The 13910-nt window shown below is 36.4% G+C and overlaps 2 protein-coding genes across 2 annotated transcripts in view; both read right to left on the bottom strand.

Moving 5' to 3' along the window:
- The window catches only part of LOC143227830 (uncharacterized), a 39789-nt gene extending 38566 nt beyond the window's left edge, over window positions 1-1223 (bottom strand). The window contains exons 1-2 of the mRNA XM_076459107.1: window positions 1078-1223; window positions 284-394 (exon numbers count right to left, since the gene is read on the bottom strand). Coding sequence (XP_076315222.1) covers window positions 284-394; window positions 1078-1146 — 180 coding nt within the window. The 5' untranslated portion in view covers window positions 1147-1223. The remainder of the gene's footprint in view (window positions 1-283; window positions 395-1077) is intronic.
- An 813-nt stretch (window positions 1224-2036) lies between these two features.
- Window positions 2037-13910, bottom strand: part of LOC143228607 (pleckstrin homology domain-containing family G member 5-like) — a 54931-nt gene continuing 43057 nt past the window's right edge. Inside the window, exons 6-9 of the mRNA XM_076459833.1 lie at window positions 12845-13003; window positions 4521-4667; window positions 3184-3279; window positions 2037-2126 (exon numbers count right to left, since the gene is read on the bottom strand). Coding sequence (XP_076315948.1) covers window positions 2037-2126; window positions 3184-3279; window positions 4521-4667; window positions 12845-13003 — 492 coding nt within the window. The remainder of the gene's footprint in view (window positions 2127-3183; window positions 3280-4520; window positions 4668-12844; window positions 13004-13910) is intronic.

Genomic DNA, 13910 nt, shown 5'->3' on the forward strand with positions numbered 1-13910 from the left:
GTTACATTTTCATAACGTTATTACAAATCGAAATTTGGACCCAGTCATATGTGTAACTCACTAGGCCACGAGCATTTTTTTTTGCTTGTCAAACTATTCACAGATATTTCGTAAATAAATAACTCCTAGTGGCGGGGTATCATTATTTATTTAATACTGTCTTCCCACAATACCTCGACTTTACTGGAAGCAGGAACCTCATCTCAGGTTGTTAATAGTACCACCGGTTTCGACTGGTTTACGGTAAAAGTTCATGAACAAAAATAACTTCAGTTACACTCACCGCAACGTAAGCTTTGAACAGTTCATCATCTTTGTGTCTTTCTTTCAGGTATTGAAGACAGTTACTCTGGTCAGTACAGTATTTGATGTACGGACGAAAAATCTGATCAAACTATCACAAAAAAACACGGAAACTTTAGTTTATCATCGAGAGAGTTATGCCTATAATTGTAACTGATCTGTAGCTTGTAATCTACGTTAGGTATTTAAAATATCAGTAGTTTTGGAAGTGAGAGAATACTTATACAATTATACTGTGAGCAACAACAACAACAATTTCTAGAAAGTTTCCCGATAAAACTTAACAGTACTTACCCTTAATGTTATGTTTTCGTGTAAAGTTTATTCAATGTTACAGGATGCTACAGGAAGTTTTAGAGTGTTATAAATGAAAATCATTAGGAATAGATAATAGATAATTGGTGAAATTCCATAATTATAGAATTTAAGAAGAAGAAAAGAACAAAGAAACTAAACGTTTCACTAATAGTTCATTTATTAAAGACCGTGGTTTCGCCATGAAAGGCATAATAGGAAAATGGGTAATTTTGGGTTATGATTAACTTGTACTTTTATAATTTAAAATTTCTTTATGTAACAGACTTATTGTGGACACGTTTGAAAAGGATGTTCATTCTATTATTAACGTAACATGTTAAATTGAAGCTAATTTTATTGTCAACACTAGAGTGATAACGTCTTGTTTGTTTTATGTTACAGATTCGGTTTATTTGAACAGAGAAGAAAAAAAATTAATGAACACGACTTTGGTTCTGAGTTTCTGGTGTTCCTTACCTGTAAGAATCCGTGTCTTATCAAGAGAAGTTGAAGTGGTTTCCTTGTGACTCGAGATGTGTTCAACATTGGAAGAAGATGGTTTTCCCAAAAATTGTGATTAGTGGAGTAAACCTCTCCAATGTTACTGAACAATTTATCTGTGTCGATCTGGAAGAAAAAATACATCTTTTTTTTCTAATTACCAAACTAATTCTGTTATTACTGAATTAAGTATTTGTGGAATCAAAGTTAATAAATAGAAACAAACAAATATATCGTGGCACCTCTAAAACAGTACTGTGTAACAGAAGTCCAAGTAATTTAAACATTCTAAAGTAGTGAAATCTCATAGTAACATTGTTGTGTGTAACAGATGTTTAAAGTACTCAATAAACTAAAGCATTCTTGGGTAGCGAAATCACAAAGTAACACCTCAAAAATTCAGTATTGTGTAACAGAAGTTCAGTGCAAACACACGTAAAGCTATTCGAGGGCAATCTGCGCTCGCCGTCCCTAATTTAGCAGTGTAAGACTAAAGGGAAGGCAGCTAGTCATCACCACAAACCTCCAATTCTTGGGCTACTTTTTTACCAACGAATAGAGGGATTGACCGTAACATTATAACGCCTCCACGGCTATGAGGGCGAGCATGTTTGGTGCGACAGGGATTCGAACCGCGACCCTCGGATTACGACTTGAACGCCTTACCACACTTGGCTATGTCAGGCCTACTAATAGAACTAAAAAAATCATTTTAATTGATGAAAGCTCGAAATAACCCTTAAATATTGCTACTTTTAACATAAGTTACAAATACTTAACAAAATAAGTCATTCGTTAGTACTGAAGTTCAGGGTAACACCTCAAAAGACAGTAATGTGAAACAAAAGTTAGGAATTAGAAAGGCCTAAATAACAAGTTCTTAAATAATGGAGGTGGCTCTTAAAACCACTACTTTGTAATAAAAATTCGAAGTACTAAAAACAGCTTTGAGTAATAAAGCTCAAAGTACTTGCCTCATTTAGAAGTCCCTCAGACTGGAGGTTACACAAGCAAGCAAGGAAAAGCTGTAGGACCAATAACGACAATGAATTAAAACCCAACAATACAACGTAATGAACAATACTGATAATATGGTTGCTAAGATATAAATCATATTGTTTACAATAATATTGATAAATGCTTCCATCTGAAGCAAAGAAATTTAATTGGCTAAGGCTATTTGTTTCTAGTTTGTTTTTTTCTGCAATATATCCGATCTGTTCTACAACTACAAAGCAATTCTTTTTCTAATTAATATAATACCTGAAAGTCGAATGTTTCTTCATTTTCTACAGAAATAAAGCGCGGTCGTAATTGTGAACCGCGTTTTCTAAGTTTTCATTTAGATATTACGAATTCTCCAGGTTAGCAGAAAACATTATTCATTTGATTGATCACCTGTATTGAAAGAATTGCAGCTAGCCTTCGTTTCTGCTTGATTCCCGTATTGTAAGAATTGCAGCTAGTCTTCGTTTCTGCTTGATTCCCGTATTGTAAGAATTGCAGCTAGCCCTCGTTCCTGCTTGGTCCCTGTACTGTAAGAATTAGAGCTAGCCCTCGTTCCTCCTCAGTTTCTTTACCGTAAGAGGCAGAGCTAACACTCGTTCTTCCTTAGTTCTTGTATTGTAAAAATTAGAGCTAACCCTCGTTCCTTTTTGGTTCCCGTATTTTAAGAATTGGAGCTAACCCTCGTTCCTTTTTGGTTCCCGTATTATAAGAATTGGAGCTAACCCTCGTTCCTGCGTGGTTCCTGCGTTACATTATTAGATAGAATTAGCTAACTCCCCAAAACTATTTGTAATAAATAACATATACGGAGGAAAATATCGTTCACAATGGGGTACTCAGTCGATGAAACAATACATTCTGGTATTTAAAAGTAAGAAGTTAGGTAAATTATATTTAATTAATTTTACTAATTACTTAGTGTGTTTTTTTCTTCGCTGGCAGTCGGCTCTAATTGGAAGTTAATATTAATTATGCGATGCATTTTGTCATTTCTGTGTAAATTTCAAACAAGCATAAATAGAAATAAAAAGTACTTGGAACAGTTGATAGATGGCGCAAAGATCTGTAACTTACATCAGTTATGACTTTCAACCTCCTAATATAAAAAACTTCTGTATGTAGAAGTTCCCATATTGCGTCTTGCTGGTTCTTCATTCTTTTACTCAGCTCCTATAAACAAAAATCCGAATTACTCTTGCTTAAATAACAGAAATATAGTATTCATCTCGAAACAAACACTTTGTAAAGATAAATGTTTTATTTAGTATTCAACGAAGACTAGACGTAAAGTAATTGAATGAACACTGATGAATATTTTCTAGCTTAGTGTCTGCATTTCTAATAGTAAGATCAAATCCCCCCAAAAAGTAATTGTTGAGGACTTTAAAATTGCTTCTAACTTTAGTCAGACTAACTCTTTTAATATGATGTATTAAAGTTTTCAACGGTTATTAATGAGTTTCACTAAAACCTGATTTGTTTATTTATTGAATTTTATTTCACAATACGTCATTACTGTTCCTTTCTCGAACCATATTTTGTCAAGTTTCCGTTTCCTTTTTTCTCTATCGTATTTTTAAACCCCTTGTACCCCTTTCACCAAACCAATATCTATCAACTTTTACTATGACGTAATTATTAGTTGATTATTTTCGTTCATATTTTACGAGGGTCTGAAGGTTAACGAATGTTTTGCTGCATTATTGTACTATGGATAGTACACTCGCGTAACACAGACAAATTACATGTCGCTTACTGTAAGGCCCTCGTGACAATGGACTGTCTGCTCAAACTACTTATGGTGCAGAGGAACGGACTATTCCCTCTCTGAAAACATATGTAATATAATATTTCACTGGTCTACTTCACTTAATATCTTTGTACAGATACTGAGGCATGTGCTTGAACATTTTAATACTTAATTGATTAGGTACCAAACATATTTTGTCGATATAAATTACGAGACCAAACGTGGCTTAGTGGCTGGCAACGCAATTTCAAAGATCCAAGGTTTCAGCCGCGATATGCTGGTGAGCATGCTCCGCGTTCTAATTATCACAGCCAGTTCGGCTACTTAGGTTAATACTAGTCACATAGTAGGTAGCAAGTACTAACTGGCAGATTGTCCAACATCTGGACAGTAGTTCTAAATATAAAAAAATATGTGTGAACCGCAGAGGTCTTTTGCCTCGCCTTTTAGCCTCCCATAAGGTGCTGTCTATACAGGAAATGCCAAAATCTGTGTACCACAAATTACTCAGCGAATAATCGCGTTCCGTAACCTTATTGTCATCACTACGCAGTTAATTTGCAGTAGGCCCTGAGCCCAAACTGTTATTTTACCCATTGTCCATTGAATGTGTAATTCTGCGACCAAAAGCTTCATTGCGTTTGTCCAAGACTATACCAACCTGCGAGTTTTCCACAAAGTCGCTCCAGTGGTTTTCGAGTCTATAAATGTCATCATGAGGAGTGTCAAAGGTCAGAAGTCCCAGTTGGCGTGGAAGCCCGCTAACACTGTACTGATTCAGCAATTCTGTAAGGGAGTCCATTCTTTCCTTCTCCCATGAACAAATAATAAATTATAAACGACACCATGAGGACAAGAAATGATGATAACAGCAAAATAATCACACTAAAAAAAAACCAAAAACATTATTAGGAAAACAACGCCCTCTTGTGTGAAAGTTTATTTTCCTCAATTAAAAATAAAAACACAAATGTTAAAAATGTTTCGGATTTAAATACTAATTAAATGGAAAAGAATTGGAAAGTACTTTTTAACCTATAATTAATAACAAATCATAATCTAATTTCAATATATTTTTAACGGTTTAGATATATTAATTACTTCAGAATGTAGATGGGTCTTCTCAGAAGGTGTGCGAGAGCTATATTTATTAGTTATAACTCATAACATGACTAGAAATATATCAATGAACTATATCTAAGACTGTGATTAGTTAGCTAATTAGATCTCTTAAGTATGTATTTATTCACTATGGAAGGTGTTCTGGAAATGTAACAACCAGCTCAGAAAGTGTGTTAAGGTTGATATAAGTAGGAAAGACTAAATTAACATTAATTTACAAATTAATTTACCAATGTTACTCAAATTCTTTTTCCAAAATCTTGAACTTTGTGTTAATCCCCCACCCACCCACATCCCGTTACTTCAAAAGCAGGAACTTAAAAAACAATGTTTTTTTTGTACATCAGTTAACTGAAAATTTGCGAGTGATTTAAAAGAATTAACATCTTAGCAACAGAACAAACATCATTATACACTTTATAAAATGTGCTTTATGTGAAATACTGTTACAACAGTCACTCCTATTGGAGCAAAACAGGAGTAACTGGTAGAACAGTATTTCACACAACGAGTTATTTATAATAAGGCCGCTACCCGCTAGTACAGCGTTATGTCTCCGGGCTTACAACGCTAAGATCAGGTGTTCGATTCTCCTCGGTGGGCTCAGCAGATAGCCCGATGTGGTATTGCTCTAAGAAAACATACATAATAAGGCCTGGCATGACAAGATGGTTAGGGCTCTCGATTCATAATCTCAGGATCGCGGTTTCGAATCCCCGTTACACCAAACATACTCGCCATTTCAGACGTGGTGGCATGATAATGTGATGGTCAATTCCACTATTCGTTGGTGAAAGAATAGCCCAAGAGTTGGCGATGGGTGGTGATGACTAGCTGCCTTCCCTCTAGTCTTACACTGCTAAAGTAGGGACGGCTAGCGCAGATAGCCCTCGTGTAGCTTTGCGCGAAATTCAAAAACCCAACCAATTTATAATAAAACGTTTTCTTTTTTTACAGACCTTCGTGTTATTGTTACGAAATGTAACTATATCACTTAACGTATCATTTGAGTAAGCGGGAACAAAAGAGGGCCCTGCAAGGATATTAAATGTGATACCTGCCCATTAGGGTATCGAGACCTGATTTTTAGCAGTATAAGCCGTCAGGTTTACAGGTGAGCCAATAAGAAGGACCCTCCACAAGAATTTTCAAATTTATTTCACGATTGTGGTCTTTATAATACTGTCTTTATAACACAGCATTATTTATTAACTTTTGTAGTTAACACCAGTTATTTGTTTGATGTGACAAATACCTTTTATTTTGTTGTTGTTGTTTTTTACCAAATTGCTTGCTGATAAAGATGTTTAAAATGTATATGCATCTATTTTAGAAACATGGACAATTAAAAATGAAATACAACAAATGGAAAGATAGCGCGAATATGATGCAGCTCATCCAGACCTCAAACGAAATACAATTAAATGTACATTCGTAAAACAAGAGAACAACAAAAAATCACAGATACCACACAAACATCCAACACCGAGGCACAAACCATAAGTTGAGTCATTATGTAATATGCCCTGGTTCTTAGAAGCTGGCTGAAGTAGGACCTAAATTACCTTAGGGTTATATCATCTATCCAGTTTAACCTCAACTTCGCCAACCTCTCGCCCAAAACATCCTACATCTTTACCACTCTTCACTATCTGTCTCCAGATACGGAGAGGTTGTTGCTCATATCAAGAAATAAAAACAACAAAATAATAATAAAAAGCAGTAAGAAATAATAGAATATATTACACCAATGAGGAGACAGCAAAGCTGTTTTTGGAGTCAGCATTCCAGCCTCCAATATGATGTCTGGACACATATATATCAGAATGTTAAGATATTACTACGTCCAACCAATGTTATAAGTATAGCCACTATACTTCACACTCCCGTGCAACTATCTGGATCTTCAATGGTTCTAAATAGATCCACACAGCAGCAGATGATATATAGCAAGGTGATATAACTACTACTACAGTAATCTTCCTAAAGAGTTTATTTGCTTTTTGTTTTTTGAATTTCCCGCAAAGCTACACGAGGGCTATCTGCCCTAGCCGTCCGTAATTTAGCAGTGTAAGACTAGAGGGAAGGCAGCTAGTCATCACCACCCACCGCCAACTCTTGGACTACTCTTTTACCAACGAATAGTGGGATTTACCGACACATTATAACGCTCCCACGGCTGAAAGGGCGAGCATGTTTGGTGCGACAGGGATTCGAACCCGTGGCCCTCAGATTACGAGTCGAACGCCTTAACCCACCTGGCTATGCCGGGCCCCTTCCTAAAGAGATCCACACAGCAGCAGGTCACATATAGGAAGGTGATATAGCTACCACTACATTAATCTACCGATAGAGATCCACACAGTTGCAGATCATACACAGGAAGTTACTGTAGCAGTAGTGATATTACCTTCCTATATATGACCCGCTACTGTGTGGATCTCTTTAGGTAGATTACTACTATAATTACTATAAATGCAAGATACAAAATGTCCAATAGATAACTTTAATTACTTCTCGTACAATAAATTCTACACAATAATTTATTTTGTGTATACTGTAATTTCGTTTAAATCTGTATTTTATATTTTCACCCTCGAACCCATTACAGACTAATTTACGTACAAATATAACATGTTAAGAACTGTATATTATTACAAACTGTACAATACCTTAGACGCTGTGTATTTGTAATGCTCATACATACATATGTATGTGTGTATAATAATCTTTACTATTGTTTGTCCGACAGTGTAAAACAGTGAGAGTTGAGATGTTGTGGGTTAAACTATCATCTCCAAACCTTTAACTGATTTTCCACGATAATTGGCTGATTTATCATAAACCTTTGGATATTATTTGATAAATGGATTATCCCTAATGTGTTTGGGTACTATCACCACACCTATTACCCGTTATGACGTCAATCTGATAGCCATACTACAGACGACGACAGTGCTTATTTTTATTAACTTCATTATTTTTTTACAGTGCTGATTAAATCGCCTGTTAACAATTAATATAAGTACAAGTATTACACTTATATATTCATTTATATTAATATATATATATATACATTCACTAAAAATCAAACATTTTGCAAATTGAATATTACATTAGTTTTACGAAATGCGGTGTAGTTTTAAATGATGTGGGTTAATATTTCATATTTTAGTTCAATAGAAACTTGTACTCAATAAACGTCACTAGTGGTTTTGGCTTCGAGATAAAAATGTTTCCATTAACTGGTATAGAATATTCAATATCTAGGGTTAACTACAACCAAAACTTCCCTCTTAAAGTAATTTTAACTAAGCCTCGACCTTACTGTTCCAGACTTCTTCTGTTTTCATCAATTCGACTACAAATAAAGATTAATTTATGGTTTATATATTTTTTTTCAAATTAATTATAACTTTCTCAAGCTGGCTAGCAATAAACACCTTTATATTTGATGATCGAGTTTGAGAAAAAAATTCATTGGTTTCTTTCAAAATTTGATACATTAAAGGACTCCATACCGTACAATTGATGTCCTTAAAAGTAAAATAAAAAATCCGATAAAGAAAATCAGATGAACCCATGATATTTAAAGTTACCTAAACATCGGATTTCGCTTAATTATTGGTGCTAGAAACGTCGTTGTTATTGTCTAAACTAAAGATAAAACCAAAATTTAACTTATTATCGAAGATATTTTGAAAGAATGCCTGGGCCCAGCCTAGTCAGGTGGTTAAGGCATTCGACTCGTAACCTGAGAGTCGAGGTTTCGAATCCCCGTCACACCAAACATGCTCGTCCTTTCAGTCGTGGGGGCGTTATAATTTGACGGTCAATCCTACTATTTGTTGGTAAAAGAGTAGCCCAAGAGTTGGCGACAGGTGGTGATTACCAACTACCTTCCCTCAAGTCTTATACTGCTAACTTAGTGACGACTAGAGCAGATAGCCCTTGAGTAGCTTTGCACGAAATTCAAAACAAACCAAACCAAAGAATTACTGACGTCAGTTAAAACTAAGAAAAAGAAAACCGAGCCAAGCTACCCATATTCAAAGATAAATGTGTTTGTTTTAACGGAGAGGTGTTAAATAGGTAAGTATTTTATACCTTATCAGCCCTCAAGCTTACCATCGGGGGAGAAGCTCTATATTTATATTGCTAAGGAGAAATGCTGGATCACCGTTACGTCGATTCTGTGCTAATACGCATTAATAAATAACTCCGCCTAACCTAATTATTAGTGGAAGAATTGCTACCATAATAATAAAGGTATGAATACTTAATATCATACTTAGTTCGATCTGTCTTATACTTATTGATTTTTATTTTACTTTGAAATATAGTTTGAACATTGTTTGAAACAGTTGCACGTGGTCGTTGTTGTGTATGTTTTTGTTTATTTATTTATGAACACATAAGTTATAACTAAATGACAGTTAATACTCCCTCCCTTGTAAAAATTATCTCAGCTCAGCTGGTATGGGAATTAACACTTTTACTAATAAATCAGAGAACAACATTCTTAGGTCATCTTTAGGTTAACAAAGAGAGAGTTTGCAATCTGAAGATGACCTAAGAAGGTCGAAACGTTGTTCTCCGCTTTATTTTGGTCAAAGTGTTGATACCTATACCAACTGTCTTCAGATACGTTTTCATTTCAAGTGGGTTTCTCGTCATTACTTTACTGAACACAGACACTGTTATATCTGATAAGAACAACTCAGCATAAATTTTATTTAGTATGTCTTATAACCTCCCAGTGTGTCAACGATAAATTTGCTGAATTATGAGGCTAAATGTCGGGTTTCGATACCTGTTGTAAGTGGAACAAAGATAGTTCATGGTGTAGTTACGCACTTAATAACAAATGAAACCAATCGTTTCTTATACTTTTGTTCTCGATTCCAAGAATACAAATATAAAACTAAATTAATTATTTAGTTAAAAACATTTAAAATCTCTGGAAACTACGATGAAGACAGTACCATTCACGTGGTTGGCTCTTATATGAAGACAGTGCCATCCTTTTGTTTGGTTGTAATATGAAGACACTACTGACCAGCTTGTTGGTTGTAATATGAAGACACTATCGACCAGCTGGATAGTTGTAATAAAAAGACACTATCAACCAGCTTGTTGGGTGTAATATGAAGACACTATCGACCAGCTGGATAGTTGTAATAAGAAGACACTATCGACCAGCTTGTTGGGTGTAATAAGAAGACACTATCGACCAGCTTGTTGGGTGTAATATGAAGACACTATCGACCAGCAGGATAGTTGTAATAAGAAGACACTATCGACCAGCTTGTTGGGTGTAATATGAAGACACTATCGACTAGCTGGATAGTTGTAATAAGAAGACACTATCGACCAGCTTGTTGGGTGTAATATGAAGACACTACCGACCAGCTGGTTGGGTGTAATATGAAGACGCAACCGACCAGCTGGTTAGGTGTAATATGAAGACGCAACCGACCAGCTGGTTAGGTGTTTCAGAAAGCTGCGCAAAGTTACACGACAGCTTTGGCTTTTCGCACTAGCCGTCTCTAGTTTTCTAGAATGATGAGAGATAGTCATTAGTGTTGAGTTATCAAACGAAACTTAGATTTTTAAAATAAACATTCCATTAGTACCTAAAAACTGAATGTCGTGTTTGTATCATTCATGAAGAAACATCCTGAGCTGCTGCTCTCGTCACAAGAAGAAACATAAGAACGAGAAACAGCGAGATAGTAACTGTTTCTCATCAAGGACTTGTGACCACAAAGTTAAATTACCAGTAGTCCATGCTTGTGCCTTTCAAACAAAAGTTGTGTTTTTATCCCTGAATGTGAGCTACATGTCTCAAAAAGATAGCTGGTATACATTTGGACCATGGAGGGTCAAAGGTCTCAAGATCAGGAAAATCCAAATTTACGTACAGTTATGTGAAAAAGTTAGGACACTCTATGAAAGCCTGTGTATTTTTGTAACACTTTTGGATATATAGATATTTAATCTCAATATTTAAAATACTGGGAGATTATAGGACTATAACTGAACAATTACAACTGAAGAAAATATTTTTCAAGATCTTCTGTAAATGTAATTCTACAAAAATGCGTATTCTAACTGAGGAAAAAGTTAGGACACCCCCACATTTATTACCACTTAAAATGGCTCAACTCAAACACAGGTGTATCACACCAGGAGCACGTGATTAGAAGATCGTTACTCAGCATTGTGAATGAGGCTTGCCCTATTTAAACCGCAGACATTTAGTTTGGTGTGCTCCTGACTGTTGAAGTGAGAGTGAGCACCATGGTGAGAGCAGCCATTCCTCTGTCCGGAAATAGTCAACAAGTGGAGGGCTTTCAAAACAACTGCCAGCATACCCAGGTATGGTCGTCCAAGCAAGTTCACCCCGAGAGCAGACCGCAAGATGCTAAAAGAGGTCTCCAAACACCCTGACATGTCATCACGGGACCTACAGCAGGCTCTGGCTACTGTTGATGTGAAAGTGCATGCCTCTACAATCAAAAAGAGACTGCACAAGTTTAACTTGCATGGGAGGTGTACAAGGAGGAAACCTTTGCTCTCTAAAAGAAACATCAAGGCCAGACTGAAATTTACCAGAGAAAATGTAGACAAAGACCAGGACTTCTGGAATAATGTTCTTTGGACAGATTAGTTCAAAATTGAATTATTTGGACACCATAACAGAGGACATGTTTGGCATAAACCAAATACAGCATTCCAGGAAAAGAAACTCATACCAACTGTGAAGCATGGAAGTGAAAGTGTCATGGTTTGGGGCTGCTTTGCTGCAGCAGGACCTGGACAGCTCACAATCATAGAATCCACCATGAATTCTACTGTGTATCAGAGGGTGCTTGAGGATCATGTGAGACCATCTGTACAAAAATTAAAACTGAAGCGGACCTGGACCCTGCAAATATACAGGCTTTCATAGGGTGTCCTACCTTTTTCACATGACCGTATATCTTACCATGGTAACCGATTTTTCACACTATTTTGCTCCGTAACTCAGTCAAAAATTATTGGACCTTGATGAAACTTGGTGGAGTTTTGGTGAATGACATTCCTCATTTTCCTGCCGAACGTTATCAGTATCCGCTGATAATGACGGACAAATCGATACATTTTTCTACACTTTTGAAAACCGAATATCATCAACGATACGTAACGGAAGTATTAGCTCTCTTGGTTTTGTAGTTGTTATTAACTGCTTTTAACTACGATCTATTATTAATTGTTGAGCACAAGTATTGTCTGTTTGTTTGTTATTTTCGTGCAAAACTACATGGGGGCTATCTGCGCTAGCCGTCCTCAATTTAGCAATGTAAGACTAGAGGGAAGGCAGCTAGTCATCACCACCCACAGCCAAGTCTTGGGCTACTCTTTTACCAACGAATAGTGGGATTGACCGTAACATTATAACGCCCCCACAGCGGAAAGGTCAAACATGTTTGGTGTGACGGGGATTCGAACCCGCGACCCTCGGATTACGAGGCCTTAACCATCTTGCTATGCCGGGCATTGATGACAACTATTAAAAATATATTTACCCAAGAAACTTGCGTCTACATTTTTATTTTTATTGCTATTATTAAGACGATTTTGGTAGAATATTCGATAATTATTTACAAATATCGAGTCGACTTTGTAACGACATATAAAGGTGATAATCGCTCGGCATTACTGGTAAACATTACCCACCGCCAACACTTGGACTACTTTTAATCGAATAATGAGGCTTGACCATCACGCTTTGGAGGCAACCATGACATCAGCAAGTAGACTCGATTCTCGATTCTACAGATCAGAAAACATTTCTTTCTGATGACCACACGAGCTTACCGTCTTCGACGCGTTCGAAAAGATCCCCGACTTCCTTGCCAAAGATGCCTTCGTCTTGGATGCTCTGCTAGAACCATCGTGTAAGCTCAAAAGACTACTGACGGCTGGATCACTTATGTCTTCCGTGGACAGTGCGCTCCTTCGACCGCTACGTTGGCTCTATAGACGACAGAAGTTAAAGAAAGTTTTACATCATATGGTAGGTAACAAGAATCCACAAGCTGTTCCTTAAAAATTTGTTATACTTAAGGAAAAACCATACAAAATAGAGACCACATATAATCTCTCGTAACATAGTAATATATATATTAAGAAAACTAATCAAACGGATCAGGCTTTTACAATATTTCGATACTATTTTCGAGTTTTCCATTTTCACAACAGGTTACTTACAAATATCCCCGCCGAACCACAAAACTTACAGTTTTCAAAGTTCCTGAAAGGTAAGAGTAGAACTCAGAAGACATTATAATAATTCTACATTTTACTTCGGAAAATAAAACTATTACCGTTATGTATGCGTATTGATAGTCAGAAAGTCAGAAAAGACAACTCGTTCAGGTAAGTGTTCAGGTCTGTCGGACACGAACATGCGCAAAAATACAAAATGAAAAACGTTTTCCTCAATAACGTGTGTTAGAAAGTCTTGTTTTATTTTAATATATTTGTCCATCTTTTAGAACTCCACTAAGTTTCAGTGTAATGTATGCAAGTGTTCTTTTCGTGAAATGAAATTATCTCAAATACGTACATTGCTTCGCAGTGATTTGTTTGTATTTCTGAGTCTGGCGGTTAGGGCACGCGCTCGAATCTTCGTCACCGAACATGCTCGCCCTTTCAAACGTAGGGGCGTTATATTGTGACAATCATATCCATTATTCGTTTGTAAAAGAGCAGTTCAAACGTTGGCGGTTGGTGACGTCTTTCCTCAAGCCTATCTCTATTAAATTATAGACGGCTGGCTTTGGGGGGATTTCAAGACAAACTAATGTCTTATATTTCTGATCAACTGCAGATTCTGTTACCCCTGAAGGATGGGGGGGGGCTTATCCCTACCCTGTAATCG

This window comes from Tachypleus tridentatus, chromosome 10 (assembly GCF_004210375.1).
Source record: "Tachypleus tridentatus isolate NWPU-2018 chromosome 10, ASM421037v1, whole genome shotgun sequence".
In the NCBI taxonomy this organism is placed as follows: Eukaryota; Metazoa; Arthropoda; class Merostomata; order Xiphosura; family Limulidae; genus Tachypleus; species Tachypleus tridentatus.